Source organism: Sipha flava, unplaced genomic scaffold (assembly GCF_003268045.1).
Source record: "Sipha flava isolate LNK unplaced genomic scaffold, YSA_version1 48_pilon_pilon, whole genome shotgun sequence".
NCBI classification, from domain to species: Eukaryota; Metazoa; Arthropoda; class Insecta; order Hemiptera; family Aphididae; genus Sipha; species Sipha flava.
The window spans coordinates 3,302,736-3,322,212 of record NW_020273306.1 but is presented as its reverse complement, the minus strand read 5'-3'; the positions used below and the strand labels follow the sequence as shown (position 1 = coordinate 3,322,212).

The 19,477-nt window shown below is 26.4% G+C and overlaps 1 protein-coding gene across 1 annotated transcript; it reads right to left on the bottom strand.

Moving 5' to 3' along the window:
• Window positions 1-12,139: 12,139 nt before the first annotated feature.
• Window positions 12,140-19,221, bottom strand: LOC112690080 (probable 28S rRNA (cytosine(4447)-C(5))-methyltransferase). Its single transcript, XM_025563999.1, has 14 exons — window positions 18,974-19,221; window positions 18,765-18,896; window positions 16,631-16,762; window positions 16,242-16,297; window positions 15,823-15,873; window positions 15,593-15,762; window positions 15,345-15,518; window positions 15,081-15,276; window positions 14,896-15,024; window positions 14,320-14,419; window positions 14,110-14,249; window positions 13,724-13,936; window positions 12,543-12,655; window positions 12,140-12,445 (listed from the first exon to the last, which is right to left on the bottom strand). Exons 1-14 carry the CDS (start codon window positions 19,089-19,091, stop codon window positions 12,193-12,195), a joined length of 1,977 nt encoding a protein of 658 aa, XP_025419784.1. The 5' UTR covers window positions 19,092-19,221; the 3' UTR covers window positions 12,140-12,192.
• Window positions 19,222-19,477: the final 256 nt, after the last annotated feature.

Here is a 19,477-nt window from a genome sequence, read left to right as displayed (position 1 = left end):
AGCTTTTATTAAAACTATATAATATGTATAAATAATTCCTTTTTATATTTCAGGCTTAGTTATAATTAAACTGGTACTTTCATACCTATACTATATTAGACTCAATATTCCTATTTTATTTATTCCTATATTCCTTACTTCGTCCTGACAGCTTATAATTAACTCAACTGCTTAATTGTTTTTCTATCACAGTAAATTAGTACTCGAGGAACATGTGAATTACCTTTTCGTGTTTGTTTTAACGTTCTCCAGTTCGATATTATCACGGGCAAGCCAAATTTTAAGTAATTTCATTTTATTTTTTAAATCCAAACATTTAGGTCGAATTTTCATATGGATATACTCGATAAGTGGAATGAGAAGTGTCGTAACTAAAAAACCCGAAGCATGTGTGCAAATCAAAATCTTGAGGCCTTCTATCATTATGCATTTTTTCAATAGCAATTAAAAAAAAAATTAAATTTTTAGTAGGGGAGAGATTTTTTTAATTTAAAAATTTATAAATAACAGACCATACTAAATACATAAATAAATATGATAGTTTATTATTAAAATAAATAATTTATTCTAAACTATCATACTAGAGGAGCGTAAAAAAATTTACGTTTGAGAAATCGCGTGTGGAAAATGTACAAATTACGTCACCCCGGTATTATAATTCTAAGGATATCGTATTGGTATAAATTTTTGGGAATGTACCAGTTACCTCTAGAAGTACCTTTTTTACACAAATTCCCCCAAATTACCTAAAGAAAAATGTACCAGTTGCTCTCAACCGAATGTATATATACACGATTACAACATATAGCCCATAAAATATGGGAAGTAAATACACAAATAATAAATAAAATATAAAATTATTTATAAAAATAAAGTAGAATAGTATAAAATGATTAAATTTTAATATCTACAACTATATATGACATTGTATTTTGTAATAAATAATTAATATAATATATTATATTAAACAAATAATATGGATAAAATGAAAATTTTATTAATAATAATAGCCTACTTGGTACAAAGCGAGAATTTTACCAAAACGCATAGTTTTAGACGCGTCTAAGTGGATAGCCGATTTATAAGTAATGAGTTACGGCAATTATATTAGGCTTTATCGGAGTACGCTTGTTATTATAATTTATTATATTTGTATTAGTATTTTTATGATTGTTGGAAATCATTATGACACAATACATATATAGTATATATTATATACGTCTTTGTTTGGTATATTTTAGTAGATGAAAAGCACCGACATTGTTAACACGATGGAAAATATTACACATGTGTATAGTGAAAAGACAAAACATTTGTATAAAAATATAGTGTAAAAGAATATTGTGAAAAAAGAGGACATTTTCTTGGGGAGCTGTGTCATGGCGAATTCGATTTTTTACATTTAGCGGGGGGGGGGGGGGAGTAGCGAACAAATTCTGGAAATGGTCATACAAATTCATACAAACAGGGTATCACAGTATTCCATAAAAAAATGTTTGATTAGTCGAGGTTTTATAGGATGAGGGGCTGGGGACATATGTCTCCAGTTCCCTCCTCAGTATTTTGGTTATTACATAAATAGTTTTGTCGTACAAATTCTGAAACCTGAGTCATACAAATTCATATAAATTACGTACTAAAGGTTTTTAAAAAAAATAATCTTAAAAATCTCATAATGGGAAGCCAGTGACATGGACATATAAATGACAAAGCTTATACACACAACATTGTGTGCAATAACGTCGATATTTATATAGTTCAGCTAGTGACCGATAACAGCGATAAAGTTATTTCATTATTTTTTCTGATTTTATTTAATCGTAATTCTGTTTGTTGGCCAAAAAACTTCAAGATGTATGCAGTAGAGACTCTATTCATTCAATTTTGGTCTCATTGAGAGTCAACCTGCGATCTTCCAGCACAAGCTCTTCAATTTTCAGCACTGTTTCATCCGATTGTGACGGCCTGCCGCTACGCTCCTCGTCGTGGACGTTTAGGCGGCCAGCAGAAAATTCTCAACACCAATTTCGAACGTTTTTCACATTCATACATTTCTCACCATACACTTCTTCTAATTGACGATGAATTTTTATAGGTGGAATTTTTTTTGCGTGCAAAAACTTAATGAATGAACGTAACTCGAACCTGGCGGGAGCATTAACCGGTATCTCCATCGCCAACGACTGCCACGTCGAGACTGAGCGTCCTAATGAGCTTCGCTAGGTGTCGATTGGTGGAGGGGGACCACACATATACAACAGTGTTGCCGGATTTCACCTAGCGCTACTTGCGGTGATACTGTGGCCTTGAAGACCTTACTTTAAATACACGCCTCGTACTTTACACGTGTTCTAATGATATCCAAACAGCTCCAAACTGATCCGAGCTGCTCGGAGCAGTTTTGCTCTTTAGGTGTGCGCCCAGATTTACCTACCAAATGGTAATTTTTATAGAAGTTAGTGAATAATAGCTAGTTTATAGAAGTGGTTAATGCCATAATTTTTACAAAATCAATCCTTGAAATTTGATTATTCTTAAATTTATTAATATTTTCTGCGATGAATGCAATTTTGTTATTAGTTGTTCTTTTTTTCTTCATAGTATTTTTTGCGGTTACTTTAATTGCAATTTTTTGAATTTTTTTTAATATTTCTAAAAATGTATAAATATCTAGATGTTGATAAAAAAAAAAACGAATTAAACTTGTAATGGAAACTCTCACAGGTGTTTGTTGTTCTTTCAGAACTACTTGTCATTTCTGCCCACATAGAAATTGGAAATTCTGTTTCAGAAACAATATAATTTTCTGTTAAATAATCCATAAAATCTTTAAGTTTTTTAAGTTTTTTATGTTCTGACATTATGGACATAAAGTCTTCAACAAAACATTTCTCAACATCATCTTAACGAAATTTCTGTTATAACAAAAAAAAATTCGGTCACTTGGACTTTTTTGTAACGGAAACTTACGCAATCGAGCTCTTCAGTTAAAGTAGTTGATAAAACCTCGGACGCACTCAGACTACGAAAAAGGTGAAAATTAAAAATGAGATGCACTCGGGAAACCCCCCTATATGTTGTTGGTAACGTTTCATTTACTTTAGTGATGGTAAATATTTCCGTCTACCAGTTGGGTATATATCTTTTGGTAAAAACACCTTTTTTGGTACTTCTACGAACTTTTTCACCTATTTTGAATTTAGATTTTTTTTTCGGATATCTTACGTTGATTTAATACGATCGATGCAGGGTTATAGTTGCTGAAAACAGAAGGTACGAGTATATGAAGGCTATCCTATATGTATCCTTAAGAATGTTAGCAATACAAGGTCAGGGTTTCCGTGGCCATAATGAAAATGAGGCTAGTCTGAACAGAGGTAATTTTATAGAAATTATGAATACTATAGAATTATTTGATAACATAGTTAAAAATAAAATTAACGGTTCAAAAAATACAAAATATTTGCACCACTCAATACAGTTGTCATATAGTGCTCGTTAAGAAAGGACGTGCTTATTGTTATAGTTTTGTTTGTTCGCTTATCTCGTTTTTCATAATTGCTCATATACCTTTATTATTTCATAATTTTACTACTACGTGGTGATTTCTTTCAATGGCTCAGAGTATGGATTGCTCAGTGTGCAACATTCGCTTTGCTGAACTTGACATCCCTATAAAATGCAATAGTTGCTCACTACCGGTTCATAGTAAATGCACTAAACTCTCAGCTATGGAACTTAAATGCCTTGGTATGAAAAATGGATCCTTAAAATATTTCTGTGATGCTTGTGATCAAGGATTGAAAGAGTTGCCGGAGCTAAAAGCTATGTTAAGAAAACTACTTTTCGAGGTCGAAAGTTTGAAAAACTCTCATACTCAGAACACTGCAGGTACTCAATTTGATAGTGAAGTTATAATTAATGAAATTAATGAACGTAATAAACGCGCCTCTAATCTTATATTATATAATATTAATGAGAGTGATTCAACCCAATCTGATTTACGTATAACCCATGATCTGAATCAAGTAAACATCGTTATCAAATCTATTCTTAATAATACTTCAACACTGCCGTCACCTGTTAAGGTCATTCGCCTCGGGCGTTCTCAATCAAACAAACCTCGACCGTTAAAAGTCGTGTTTAATTCTGTTTCTGATGTATTTGATATTCTCAAGAATAAAAGAAACCTCTCAACCGATCATCCAAATATTAGTGTAAGCTCTGATCGTACACAAATTCAAAGAAATTATATGCAGAAACTACGTGAACAATTAACTACGCGCTCATCAAATGGAGAAAATGGACTAACAATCAAATTTATTAAGGGAGTGCCTAAAATTATAAATAAATCTGAAATAGTTGATAATTCTTCTCAAAATATAAAACCATTTTTTTGAATTTACATGTAATTTACCAAAATGTTAGAGGTCTTAGGACTAAATTAAATTTTTTTCGTGATTCTGTTGCTAATTTAAATTGTGATTTTTTATTTTTAACTGAGTCATGGCTGAATGAAAATATTTGTAATGTAGAATTGGGATTAATAAATTTTAATATATTTAGATCAGATAGAGTAAATAGTCACCAAGTAAGAGGAGGAGGAGTTTTATTAGCTATTAATCAGAAATATTGTTGTATGCGTATTCCTACTACATATATATGTGACATTGATCAGGTATTTGTTTTGGTAAAATTTAAAAATTATAATTTATTATTGGTTTGTGTTTATATACCTCCAAACTCTCATATTACTGTGTATTCTAAGTTTTGTGAAGCGGTTGAAAATATTGTATTAACATATACTAATTTGAAAATATTAATTATTGGGGATTTTAACTTAGCTTCGGTTTCATGGGTAAAAAATAATTCAATGCTAAACCCTATATATGAAGTTATTAATAATAGTTTTATACAATTACTGGATCTCACTCAGTTGAATAATATTGAAAATTTTCGTCAAGATATTTTAGATTTAATTTTTTCGAATTGTCAAGTAAATAGTATACGCGTTGGTATTTCTTTAACCCCTCAATTTGATGCTTATCATCCTCCATTAGAGTTTATCTGTAAGCCTGAAATTCCAGAAACTATGGACGAGTCTCCCACTTCTATTATCTATAATTTCAATGCTTGTAATTTTGATGAGTTAAGTAATTTTCTATCTAAATTAGATTTTACATCAAATTTTCATAATCATAGCTTTGAAAGTTCTGTTGATAAATTTTATGAGATTATTTTTCACTCCTTTGACATTTTTGTACCAAAAATTAAAATTAATCCAAGTTTTAAACATAACATTTCCTGGTCTAATCCATCTCTAAGAAATTATATAAATTTAAAAAAGATAGCACATAAAAAATTTAAATTAACAAATTCCCAACACGACTATTCCATTTTTTCCGAACTTCGTAAAAAATGTAAAAATCTGTCAAAAATAGCTCATGCAAATTACATTATAAAAATTGAAAATAACATTAATAAAAACATTAAATCATTTTGGAAATATATTCACTCATTAAAATCGAATAAGTCTAATATTCCTAAATCTGTCTTTCTCGATAATGAAACTTCAAATAATATCTCGGATTCTACAAAACTTTTTGCAAATTATTTCTCATCGGTTTATGATGATAATAAAAATTCTACTATAAATTTTAACGACAATCAAATTTTAAATAATACAAATCTTAATCTAAATAATTGGCACATTTCTGAATATGAAATTATAGATATTCTTAATACACTTAATATTAATTCGGGCGTAGGACCAGATGATATACCTCCCTTATTTTTAAAATCGTGCATGTTTTCTTTGATAAAACCATTACATTATTTGTTTAATTTATCGCTTTCTAGTGGAGTTTTTCCTGATTGTTGGAAAAAATCGTTTATCACACCAATTTTTAAATCTGGTGATAAAAATAATATACGTAATTACAGACCAATTTCAAAATTATCATTAATACCTAAAATATTTGAAGCTCTAATTACAAAGAAACTTGTTATTTTATTATCTAATTACATAAGTCCATTCCAACATGGTTTTCGACCAAAACATTCAATTCTCACTAATCTTTTATGTTATCAAACGCAGATTCTTCAATCATTTGAAAATTACCAGCAAATTGATGCTATATATACGGATTTTCAGAAAGCGTTCGATAAAGTAAATCACGTTATTCTTTTACTCAAATTGAAGTCATTTGGTTTTAGTGGAATACTTCTTACATGGCTATCATCTTATCTCTCTGACCGTGTTCAAATTGTTAAGTTATTCTTTCATACTTCACACGAGTTTTCTGTATCATCCGGTGTCCCTCAAGGTTCACATTTAGGTCCTTTATTGTTTTTAATTTTCATTAATGATCTACCTCAATTATTTAGAAATCCTATAAAAATCTTGCTTTATGCTGATGATGCTAAACTTTACTGTCCAATTAATACTATTGAAGACTCTGAACTTTTACAAAAAAACTTAGATCTGCTTTTTGCCTGGTGTAATACAAATTACCTACCTCTAAATATTACTAAATGTCAGGTGATTTCTTTCACTCGTTCCAAAAATCCAATTATTTTTAATTATAAAATCTGCAATAATGAACTAAATAGAGTTTTTGTTATAAAAGATCTGGGTGTTCATTTTGAACATGATTTGTCATTTAAATATAATCATCAATTAATATTAAATAAATCCTACAAAATGCTGGGTTTCATTAATAGGAATACCCAACAGTTTAAAAATGTATATTGTTTAAAAAACTTGTTTTGTTCACTTGTTCGTCCTACTTTGGAATTTGGCTCATTAATTTGGTCACAAAATTTGTCAACTTATATTAATGATCTTGAAGTTGTTCAATATAAATTTCTAAAAAGAGTAACATTTATTAATAATATTCCTATATCTAGAGAATCTGTTGGTACAGTCCAGTGTTCAATTAGTCTAGATTCCCTGTCCCTTAGAAGAAAATTAGCAGATGTATTATTTATATATGATTTATTAAATGGAAATATTGATTGTCCCTATTTATTGGAAAAATTAGGCATTCGCGTACCGTCATATTTCTCTAGAAGTAAAGAATTATTTATTATCCCATATTTTCTAAAAAAATCCGGTGCTAATTCATTTTTTCCTCGCGCTTTAAACATAGCTAATAAAATGTCCTTCTCATTAGAATTTTTTTCAACTACTCGTGATAATTTCAAATATAATGCTTTGTTATTTTTAAGAAATAGTGGTGTATAATCAAATTTGTATGTAATTTTTATAACATGTGTATTTTTATTTTTATTATAATTAATTATTATTATGTAAATTATTGTAAACTGTATCGTTTGTCTTAATGTTACACTTATAATTATTATATATTATATAAAGGACCTAGGTCCGTTTAAAAAAAAAAAAAAATAAAGGTTGAAATTATTCGTATTTTGTCTACTATGATATGAAATAGAATTTCTTCTGAAGTCAAAGAATCTTTCTGTAATAGCTGATGAAACTAAAGATATATCAAAAATTGAGCAATTTTCTGTTGTGATTAGGTATTATTTTCAGGAAAAGTTAAAAGAGCTGTTTTAAAGTTTTTAGGTTTTACTCCATTAACAGATTTAGATGGTAAATCTTTATTTTTACATATAAAATCTATTCTATTTAAAAGTATAATAGATATTAATAATTGTATTGCCCAAACATAAAACGTAGCAAATGTGATGCGTGGACACATAAATGGTGTACAAGTATTATTCAGATAGGAAGTGCCTTGAGCTCTATATACACATTGTGCTAATCACAGACTCAGTTTAGTTTGGTTAATGTAACTAAACATTTTTAAGAAGTTTATATTTTTTTTAATTTCCTACAAGAATTTTATGTTGTATATGTTTTCATGTCTGATTCAATTATACATAATAAATTTATAGAATTACAAAAAAAGGTACTAAAATCTAATAAACCAATAGAACTTAAACGTTTATGCCTTACAAAGTGGTCATCACAAATTCACCGTTGCACGGCTAAAGGACTATTAAAAAAAATTGATGTTTAAATTTATTTATTTATTATTTTTATTTAATGATTTTTATCACAAATAAATATTATTAGTAAATACTTCCAAGATGTTATTACTGATATAATAAAAGGTATGCCATTAATTGAGTCTCTAAAAAGTATTTTTTGAATTTGAAAAATCAAAACTCTCATAAAAAGTTGTATGATGAAGCAACAACAATTGCAATTAACTTAATTATTAGACTTCTTACTACACAAGTAAAACAAAAAACAAAACATAGCTTTTATAGGTTAAAACTGGCTATAGCTATTACTACACAATTTTTTTTTAAATCTTAATTTTCAATCTTCGCTTATCGTAATGTTAGAAAATTAATAATTTTATATAATAGTCTATATGTAGGTTGTAAAACGGCGTTTAGCAGCGGACACTTTTTTCGTTAGATATGTAATTATATATTTGCCCCGTAAAATTATGCCTATGTACAATGTCTTAGTATTTTTCAATCACTTCGGCGCCACTACTGTATATTATGATAAAATGTAATAAATTTTTTTATTATAATTTAAGAAATTAGAAATTTTTAAAGAACACCGTCACTTTTTATGTGATCTACATACTAATTAAAAAAAGTAAACTTTTTTAAAAACTTTTTTTAAATTGAGTCAAGTTAATATTTTTTTCCTTATTAACTTTTAACTTATCGATCTTGTGTTCTCTTAATTTCATAGGCGGACATTTGGTTGAACTTTGGGGGGGGGACTATAATAATTCAATGTAAAATAACCCGCAGGGGCTTCGCCCCTACACCCTCTTCTCATGCACAAGTAAAACTTATTACTATTAAAAATTTAGATATGTTTAAATTGTATTAAAAAAAAAAAACACTAAATAACGTATATTAAAATTAATTATTATTTTATATTTTAATCAGGAAAAATATTCAAAATATCATCGCTTTTTATATTTTTCGATGTATCTTTTTTAATATATAGCAGAACCTAAAATAGTGTGCACCCTGACAAACAGTGTGTACTCTGAAAATTAAAGTGTGCAGCTTGAATGACAAATGTGTGTACCAAGTTTTTACACTAGTGACTAGAATAAGACATTGCTAATGAAATAACAATGAAATATTAAACACATAATAACTGTAATATAAAATACCCAAGTTTTCTCTATCGCTTATCAGCTATCTCAATTAATATTGATAATAGTCTTGGAATATCTCACAGAGTAATAAAACTATTAATATCTATTAATAGCACAGCTGAATTCATACAACTGCCTATTATATTATTATATTCTATGGTAAAATCATAGAACGCGTGTTTGATAACAATTTATATGATAAAAATCCCATAACAAAAACAAATTATTTTGTCATGAATCATGGGTACTAAAAAGTGTGTACCCTGAAATTGGATATATTTTAGGCCCTGATGTATAGTATTGAAAGATCGCTGAACCTTAGTCAAGTTTTTATTTTTTTCATTGCACTGAAACTTCTTTCGCAAGTAGCTGAACTAATTGGTATTGTTAATGTTATTATAAATAATTTTTTATTATTTCTTATTTTACGATTTTCAAAAAAAAAAAAAAATCAACAGATTAATTATAAAAACAACGAATAACATTTCTAACAAAATTTCGATTTTGGGGAGGGGGCTGTTAAAATATTTGGAGGGCTTGGTCCCCCAAGCCCTCCTTAATGTCCGCCTATGCTTAACTTAACTCGAGTTTATTATATTCATTAACTTGCCTACCTTTGACTTATTGCACAACATTTATAGATTGCAATTCTTCAAAATGAAGTCAAATATTTAAGAAAAAAAAAAATTAAACAATATCTAGTTAGGTACATCTAATTTTTCTATGTTTCACAGAAAGAAAAAAAGACACCAAAGCAAAATGTTTTCAATCACTAATCAGTTATACAGCTTTTTAACGGTTAAGTGTTATAATTATAGATAAATATAATTATTTTGAATAAGTTTTAAATTAAAGTATTAAGTTTTTTAAGCTTTTCAATATTTTATTAAAAACAATATTTAAATTTTTAACGTTTATTACATTTACATATATGTTGTACAAATAATATGAATATTGACTTAAGCGTTTTTTCACAGCCATAATTAAAAATTATTGATACATACAATTCGTAAGATTCTTTATGTATAGTTTATATATTTATATTATATATTATATAAAATATGCATAAAGAATCTTATGACGATGTACAATTACAATATATGTATATTACATATTACAATATACAATATATATTATTATTAGGCTGAGGGACTTCTAGCATTTGCACACTTTTTTTAATTATTGTTAAATATAGCAGAGTGCGAAATAAATTCGTTTCTCGATGCCATATCAGATCTAAAATTTGAATGTGCATATTTTAAAAATTGTTATGCTTATTTTGCAAATTTTGACATTTTTTTTTAAATTTAAAATTAAAAACTATAGATACATATAACTATATATATATATATATATATACATGTTTCAAACGATCGAAAAAAAAATTTACTTAATATTTCCAGTAATATGCTATCTGCAAACTACCTCACATATCTCGTTATAATTTTTGTGCAAGTATAAATAATACTATAAAACTTGTATCGATTGTATCTGGATTTTGATAAAGATATTAGTTGATATGGAATAATAAATTATTTATTTAGTGTTCAGTTCAGTCGATTATTATTTTTGCGTCTCGCAACCACGTAACGTCGAATCATACATAAAACGTCATAAGTATTTTGTAACATTGTGTAATGCCGAAAGTACAACAGTCTATTAGTAGCCGACTACAAAGTTTTGTTTTGGAGTCTAAAGATACATTTACATCCGATGGACACGTTTTATGTTGTGTACTACCATATGTGATAATTTTTTTTTTTTTTAATGCATATAAATGCATATTTTAATAATTTTAGAAGCATATTTGTGTATTTTTTAGAGCTATAAATCCCTAAGTCTAGTTATAACTATACTTACTACATATCAGAAAGTAAAAGAAACTGTTATCTCATACTCAGTGACGAATGCTGACTCTGATGTACGGCATGCTCATTTATCATAATATTTACAGTTATATTTAATTTATAACTAATAAATAATACAATTGGTATTGTATTCTGAAAGATGCGATCAATTATTCCGATATACTCAATACGCTATTTTTATCCATGTCGTATAGCTCATGAGAAATTTATGATACGGGAGTAGACGGCCGTATCTAGCGTATAGCTTATAATTTAACAAATATAACTTACAGTTATATTTATGACGTGAGTCGGTATCGGATATATTATAATTATAATTTTTTTTTTTTAATGAAAAATTCAAATTTTTATCACTTAACAACAAGTTTTTGTTATCAGTCATAATTAAGGATGTGTAGTTCATGAGTGAGTTTATTTTTTGGTTCCTTTCATATGATAGTTACAAAACGAAATAAGGCGTTTACCCATAATTTATTTTAGCAATAAATCACTGCCTATGGCCTAAAATATAACCAAAACTACCCATAAGTAACATAGACGTATGAAATGTTTAAACATAGGTAAACGTCTCACGGGGGCTAACCATCAAGTTTATTTGTGTTAGCTGTGGACAGTGTAACACATAAGTAAAAACACGATATTCTTCAAGATTAATATTGATGTTTTTTTTTTTTTTTTCTAAAATTCCACTGAAGGAAAAAAATATATATTATTTTTTACAAAATTTAGTACATTAAATTTAAAAAAAATAATGGCTGGCGTTTTGTAATTTTTATAAGCTGTTATCGTCCACAGGACTTCATTTTTCTTTCAATCATAGACACCATATAAGTTATTTTTTTTTATACTATAAAATATATTCTAGAAACATATAGCAAAAAATATTTGATAGATCAGTTAATATATACATACATACATATTTAACAGAACACCATTTTTAGTCCCTATCTGTATTTTCTTCTAATTTTTTTTTAAAAAAAAAAAAACTTATATCACTTTTCTCCCTCAATAAATTTAGTTATAAAATCAGCCAATAGTAAACTGAAATAATGAATTTTCACAAGACTTCTAATATATATGATACATGAGTTTAATTAAATTCTGTTTATTATTATTATTCATTTATTTTACTGTTGTAATTTAAACAAAATAATACAATTAATTTATTTTTTTTCAGTTCTATTTTTACCACGGCCATGTTTAGGTCTTTTTTTAAATGTTACTGTTTTAGTATTTTGGACTTCATCATTAATATCATTATCATTATTATCATTTGTGTCAACTTTTTCTTCATTTTCTGATTCTTCATTTTTAGGAATTACATTGGAAAACTTTTTGAGTTTAGCAACAAAAAATCCATCCATGTTATGAGTGTGAGGGTAATAACGTCTTGTAAGTTTCATAGTTGGGTGAAACCTAAAATAAAATGTAATAATGGTTAAAAAATAAAAATAAAGTATAAAAAAAATAATATTAATGATTTAAACCAAAAATAGTTATTAAATTAAAATACCTGTGCTGTCGAAGATTTGTAAAACCTTCAGTACCAAAAGTTAATCCTGTATCAACTAATTTTACATCCCTTTTTTTTAAAGCATAATCTATTACGCATTCATTTTCTTCTGCCTGAAATATTAAAATTGTAAAAAAAATGTTATTTTATGAATTAAATTAATAAATTGTTTTTACTGAATTCATTTAATTATTATTAAATATCCAACTAATATTTTTTCAAAATTATAAATTTGTAATACTTCTTAGTCTTAAAAAAGGGTTAACTCATAAAACTAAATTTGTGAAAACTAATTCCAAAATATTGTTTCGTCACAAAATTAAATACCCCTAAAAAAAAATACAAGTCTAGTTAAACCCTCCATATCAACTATCACACTATAAATTCTGGTGGGATACTGCTACCACACCGATACGCAGTGCTGGCTCCCATGTATGCTAATTGTTTCCTCTAGCATATGAGAGCAACTATGTTATATAACTTGGTACTAAATAATATATTATTGTTTCAATATATTTAACAAAATTTTTTCATGACCAACACTAAGAATATACTTTGTTGAATATTCCTCCAATCAAACAAGGATGTCAGAGAATTACAAATAAATTTATTAACTATTTTCAGTCAACCAAGGATGGTAGGCTGAACAGGGCACAGCCCATGAATGAAACAGGTTTAATAATCAGTCCCAGCAACAACTATTAATTATATCATTAACCATCCAACCTTATTTTATTTTTATTATTATAATTTATAAATAACCAATTCTATATAGTAAAATCTGTGAGTTTGTCGTTGTTCCTTAATTGAAACGCGACTTGAATCACAGGTCATTGGATAAATATTTCCTTTAGATGATAGGTGCAAAGTAAGTCCCTAAAAAATATTGAAACAAACATCACAATGTTGTGGTAGCTAAACAAATATATAGAATACAAACTACAACAACCTCTACTATTATCAGTAGTGATGATGCTTCTTAAAATCTACTTTCCCTAAATCAAGAAAAACTACAATCTACAGTTGATTACAAGAGGCTTTAATTTAAAGCATTAAGCAATATGCACCAAGGATTGTATGTACTTGTTCAATGTAGTACATATACTTCCAAAAGCTGTTCATAGGCATAACTTTCAATCGGTTACACATCCAACTATATTCAAGTATTAAAAATGACTTACAAGCACAGAACACGTTGAATATACTAAATAACCACCAGTTGGACTTTTATAATTCAACGAGTCAATAGCGGCCAACAATAATTCTCGCTGTAGAGTGAAACACCTTTGCAAATCAGTTTCATCTTTACTCATTTTAACTCCAGAATCTTTACTTATGACTCCAGTTCCTGTACATGGTGCATCTAACAATACTCTATCAAAGTTTTTGAATATCTGAAATATTATAAAAATAAATATAAAGAACATAGTTAAATTATCTAATCTAAATATTGTAATTTAAATAAAAATATAAAAACTTTTAAAATACTGAATTTTTTGAAAATTTAAATTAATACACATAATTTAAAATAGATAAATTTTATAAAAATAATTTTAATTTTACATACCTGAGGAATATGTCTACCATCATATGTTGAAATAACAGAGTTGGCAATTCCCATTCGATGAAAATTACCAACAATTGCCTTTGCACGATTTTTATTTACATCATTAGCAATTAAAACTCCAGTATTTTTCATTATAGCAGCTTAAACAATAAACAAAATAAATTTAAATTAACTAATATGGTAAAGATTAAATTATATAAATAATTTTACCGATGTGAGAAGCTTTACCACCAGGTGCAGCACACATATCTAAAATATGTTCATTTTCTTGAGGAGCTAATGCCATAACAGGCAACATACTGGATGCAGCCTAACCAAAAAAAATAATCATTATTTTATTATTATATAACACACTCCCCAAACATTAAGATTATCTTAATTCAAATTATGTTCGATTTTGATAACACTGATTGTACTCAATTTTTAAAGAAAATTAATTAATTATTCATAAGCTACCAAATCTATGATCTTTGAAAATAATAAAATTTGAATTTGAATTAGAAGAAACTAAATATACTATGATAATAAAACCTTTTTCATAAAATTTAGTTATTCGATTAAGAATATAATAAAAATATTATTAATATAAATTCTCAAAAAATATACAATAATTCCAATAACCTAAACAACTGATATCAATCTTTCTTATATTTTTTTATTTTCTGGAGACATTTAAATATTTATTATTTTAAATAAATTAAATATATTTATCACAGAAAAATAAATATATAATAAACTGAATAAACTAATTCATAGTAACATAAAAATGAACTGAAATAGTTTTACCTGAAGCATATAATGTCCAGCTAAATATTCAGGAGTTGCACCTATTGGAACAGTAGAATTGTATACAACAAGTCCCACTTTAGACCAATTACCAATAGGATCCAAATTAACTCCACGATTGATCAATGCCTGAAATGAGAAAAATAATTAACTTGATAATATAAATAAAAATACAATATATTTACCTGTGCAAGGTCACGTCTCCTAGTTTTTAAACTGTTAGTTCGAATAGTAACAGGCCGTGGTGTTTCACTAGCTTCTAAAAAGGACATCAAGTCTTCAAGTGGGAACAAATGCATAATTTTTTCCATAAGGAATGTATTATAACTAAAATATGTGCATAAGTCTTTAAGTAATAATGCAGTATAATCTTGTCGGCTTCTAAAAAAAAATAAAAATGGATTTGTAAAAATATTATAAAAAAAATTGATTATAAAAATTCATTATACCTGTTTTCTTCACGAAATTTATTGAAATTAGATAAAACCAATAAAATATCCTTAATCCTCTGTTCTACTTCAGGTATGGGAATATGCTCATCAATTTTATCATCAGCAGGAAATACAAAAACATCTTGACTTGCTACATTAATTTGCATTTTCATTTCTTCATTATCTTTAGCTCTAATTGAAAAATATCCATAAATTAATAACAGATAATAAAATAAAATAGTGATACTAGTTAATAATTTATATACTCTTCTTTTTTTTTTGCAGCTTTTAATTTTTTTGCTGCTTTTTCAATTGGCAATAATTCATCATCACTTTCATCTTCTGCCTTCCTTTTTTTTGTAGATAACTTCTTTTTAGGAATAGTATCTTCAATACCAGATTCATTTGAACTATCAACATCATCCAATGTACCTGCCTATATAAATTAATCATTAATAAGATTTTAAATTTAATAAAATTATATTAAACATATTACTAAATAATCATCATCTGAAATGTCTTCATCAAAACTTTCCAATCCATTTTCCTAAAATAAAATATAATTACAACTATGAAATAAAAAATGTTTATCTATTTTAAACACTGATAAAAATAATTTAAATATAAAATTATTACTCAGCATTTAATTTAACCTTTTATTTAATATATTTTTATTTTTGTATAAAATTCTGGCAACATAGTAATTGGAAATTTATAACAGTACAAGAATGTTGAAAGAGATACTTTAGATTCCCCATACTTGGGGGAAATAATTTTTCATTTGAAGGCAATACATACAGTTGGAAAATCAAATATCTTAATAACCTTAAATAAAATTAACATTTATAAACAGAGAAAAATGTTATAAATTATTTGTATCAGTAAAATAATAAAAAATTATAAATAAAAATTTACTTCTGATTGTTCATCATCTATAACTGAATTACTATCATAACTTTCTATGTCATCATCTATAAAAGTAAATAATTCATCAAAAATATAAAAGTATATTATCATGTTCGCTACAAGTATATAACTATATACATAGCAAAAATAATGTATAAAATAAATTAAAAATTATAATTTTATTTTTTATAATTATATTTTTCTAAGATATAATTTTTAACAAGTTTTTCCTAAGATGTTAAATACAAACCTTTCAAATAAAATAACTATATAAAATAATAAATAAACCTGTAGTATTGCTAAAGCAGACAAGAAGTAATACATTGAAGTATTAGTAATAGATAAGTATAAACATGTTAAATATATAAATATACTATCTATTTATACTTGGTACATACCTCTTTCAGGAATAACAGAATTTGAATTTTTTGATTTCAACCAACTATTATTGCTATCAGAAAATTGCTTTATAATTTCACTTTTAATATTTTTTGTATCAATATTCTTTGAATCCGATTTTTCATTAATATCTGTAATAAAATTGTATTAACAAGTTTTTTTTTTTTTTAAACATAATAATCCCATAAGGTAATAACCTACTTTATGTTTGATTAGTGCATGTATTATGATCTTTTTAATATATTTACTTAAATTAAATTAAATACTATTTAAATTTATTCATTTATTTTATTTAATTAAATACTTCAGAGTAAAAAAATATTTTTTGTTTTCAAACCATCTGGTAATATAATAAACAGATTTTCCGGTTTACCTGTTCTTTATAATCACACATATAACTGTCCATGTGAAAAACAGTCTGAGTGCAAATTAATAACAACATATTGAAATTATTGGCCTTAAATCTTATTAATTTTAATATCAAACAAAACTTTAATGAGGAATAGAAGTCTCTTAAATTGTATAGGTAAATCAGTAGAATTCATAGGTACATGGAGTGTTAGATAAATTTCTCCTGCTGTACAGTAGTATCATTGTTGCTATAACATGTTTGACGGTGGCGCGACTAAAATACACATTTTCTTTAATTATTATTTTCAGGTTACCAATTAATTCTTCCAAGTCATAAAAGTACATTAAAACCAGTGACGGTTTTGACATGTAACTTTACATGAGGCAGAAAAATGTTACATAGTAAATACACTATTACTCTAACATAGGAACAAAATATGTTAATGTATTCTTTACATGGTATGGGTTATCAAAATGGAGCGGAAATATTTTCCAGTTATAAAAATTAGATTACTACTGTTGCCTAGGGTGTACCAAAAAGAGGTTTTTCCATACGCTCTTCCTTAATTATATACATAAAGGTATAAACAATATTTTACACACATCAAATATAAATAACAAATAACAATATAATATATTATATTACTAGCCTTACCTCCAAAACCGCTACTGATTTAAACCTTCCTTGAAAATCGATCAATTATAAAATTAATAAGTAAAAAGAATACAAAAATTTTTAAAAAATATGCAAAAAGTTAGGCCATCAAAACAGCGGTTCAAACTCAAAACACTGGAATCTATAATCATATTTATCAAATATCAACTTATATTATTGAAGTTTTGATAGGAATTCCTAATTTTCTCTAGTAATAAATATAGCCTATGTTATTCAGGGATAATATAGGTCCAGTAGTTTTTGAAGTTTTTGGGAACAAACACTATCTCTTTATAAAATAATATAGTAAGAGTAAGATTGTAGTAAAAAATTAATGTTTTTTTGCTTTTAACTTCATTCCAGGACATTTATGCATTGTGAGTCATCTTTGAGGGATATCAAGATATATCATGAAATAGTGTCTCTGAAAAATCTGGAATATATGGCAACCCAATATAGATCAAACAGGGATAGACCAGTGAAGCAATATAGTTGAAGAAGTAATTATTAATTTATTTTTAAGCAACAAAAACGGAATAAAATTGTAAGTGTTGGTACCTGAGACCAAATCATGTTTACACAACTCATTTATTTTTGTTAATTATATTTGAATAAAAAAAAATTTTTTTTAAACGTATTTTAATTTGTTTAATTTAATTATTATTACAATTATAATTTCCAGGATCAACTTTTATCAGATTGAATTTTTTAACAAAAAAAAAAAAAATGATGGTGCGTTAACCAACACCATTTAAGAATAAAAATGGTTACTGCAGAATTCAACAATAAATTTTAATTTTAAACAAAAAAATTGAGCACTTTTCAACATTTTTACAGCAAGTTATAATTGTATGTTACTTACAGATTATACATTTTTATATTAACACTTTTAAATATATAGACAGAATAATAATATAATTTAATACAATCTACCAATCTAGTAATATTAAAGCATTGGTGGGACAACTAGTAAAATATAAAATAATGAAATCAATACGCTTTTGCAAAATCAACTTCAAATGAAATTCATTGAAAATAATATAGTAAAAATCTTCAAATTCAATTCAATATTTTTTATTTAATTATTTATTATTAATTATTATTATCACTCAATATAAAATACTTACTTGGAATATTGTCTTCTTTTTTAACACCTTTCTTCTTTTCTTTTCTAATCAACTTTATTTCTTCTTTTTTCTTTATTCTTCTAGCAGCTCTTTGTTTTTGCCGATGACTTAGCTTCTTAAGATCATTTTCTCCTAAAATATAAATAAATCAATATTTATTTTTATAAATTAAAATAATTTCTTAGAAAATATATGTTTTAATTAAGTACCTTCAACTTTTGGAAGTCCCGGTAACATTTTAGGTGGTTTTTGTTTTTTTGCTTTTCGACCAGGCCCTTTGATTTGTTTAACAGTCCCAACATCATCGAATTTCGCTTTTCTTCCCATATTTAAATATTATTTTATAAAAATTAACAAATAAACATCATCAAGTAAAAAAATATTTGTAATAATGCTTCTTTTTCACAGTATCACAAGGTCCACGAGGTTTTGTAGTTATTAGTGATAAAAGATAGTAAATAAGTGAGGAGCACGTTATTATCACACATTACTAGAGCACTGTAGAAGCAGGTATGTGCATCCGCCATTTTGTGTGCAAAAGATTGTAAGATTATAACCTATTATCATATCTTGATATTATGAGAATAATATTAAACATGTATAAACTATAATTCAATAATGTTATAAATTTAATAATTATTCGAGTTATTTCATACTTTCTTAGTTTATTAGTTAATAGTTATTACTTAACCAATTAAAAAAAATATATTTTT

Coding starts and splice junctions, on each gene's coding strand:
- LOC112690080 (XM_025563999.1), bottom strand. CDS start 19,091: ATGGGAAGAAAAGCGAAATTCGATGATGTTGGGACTGTTAAACAAATC. Junction 14,420..14,895: donor CTGGACATTATATGCTTCAG/GTAAAACTATTT, acceptor TTTTTTGGTTAG/GCTGCATCCAGTATGTTGCC. Junction 13,937..14,109: donor ATGGTAGACATATTCCTCAG/GTATGTAAAATT, acceptor ATAATATTTCAG/ATATTCAAAAACTTTGATAG.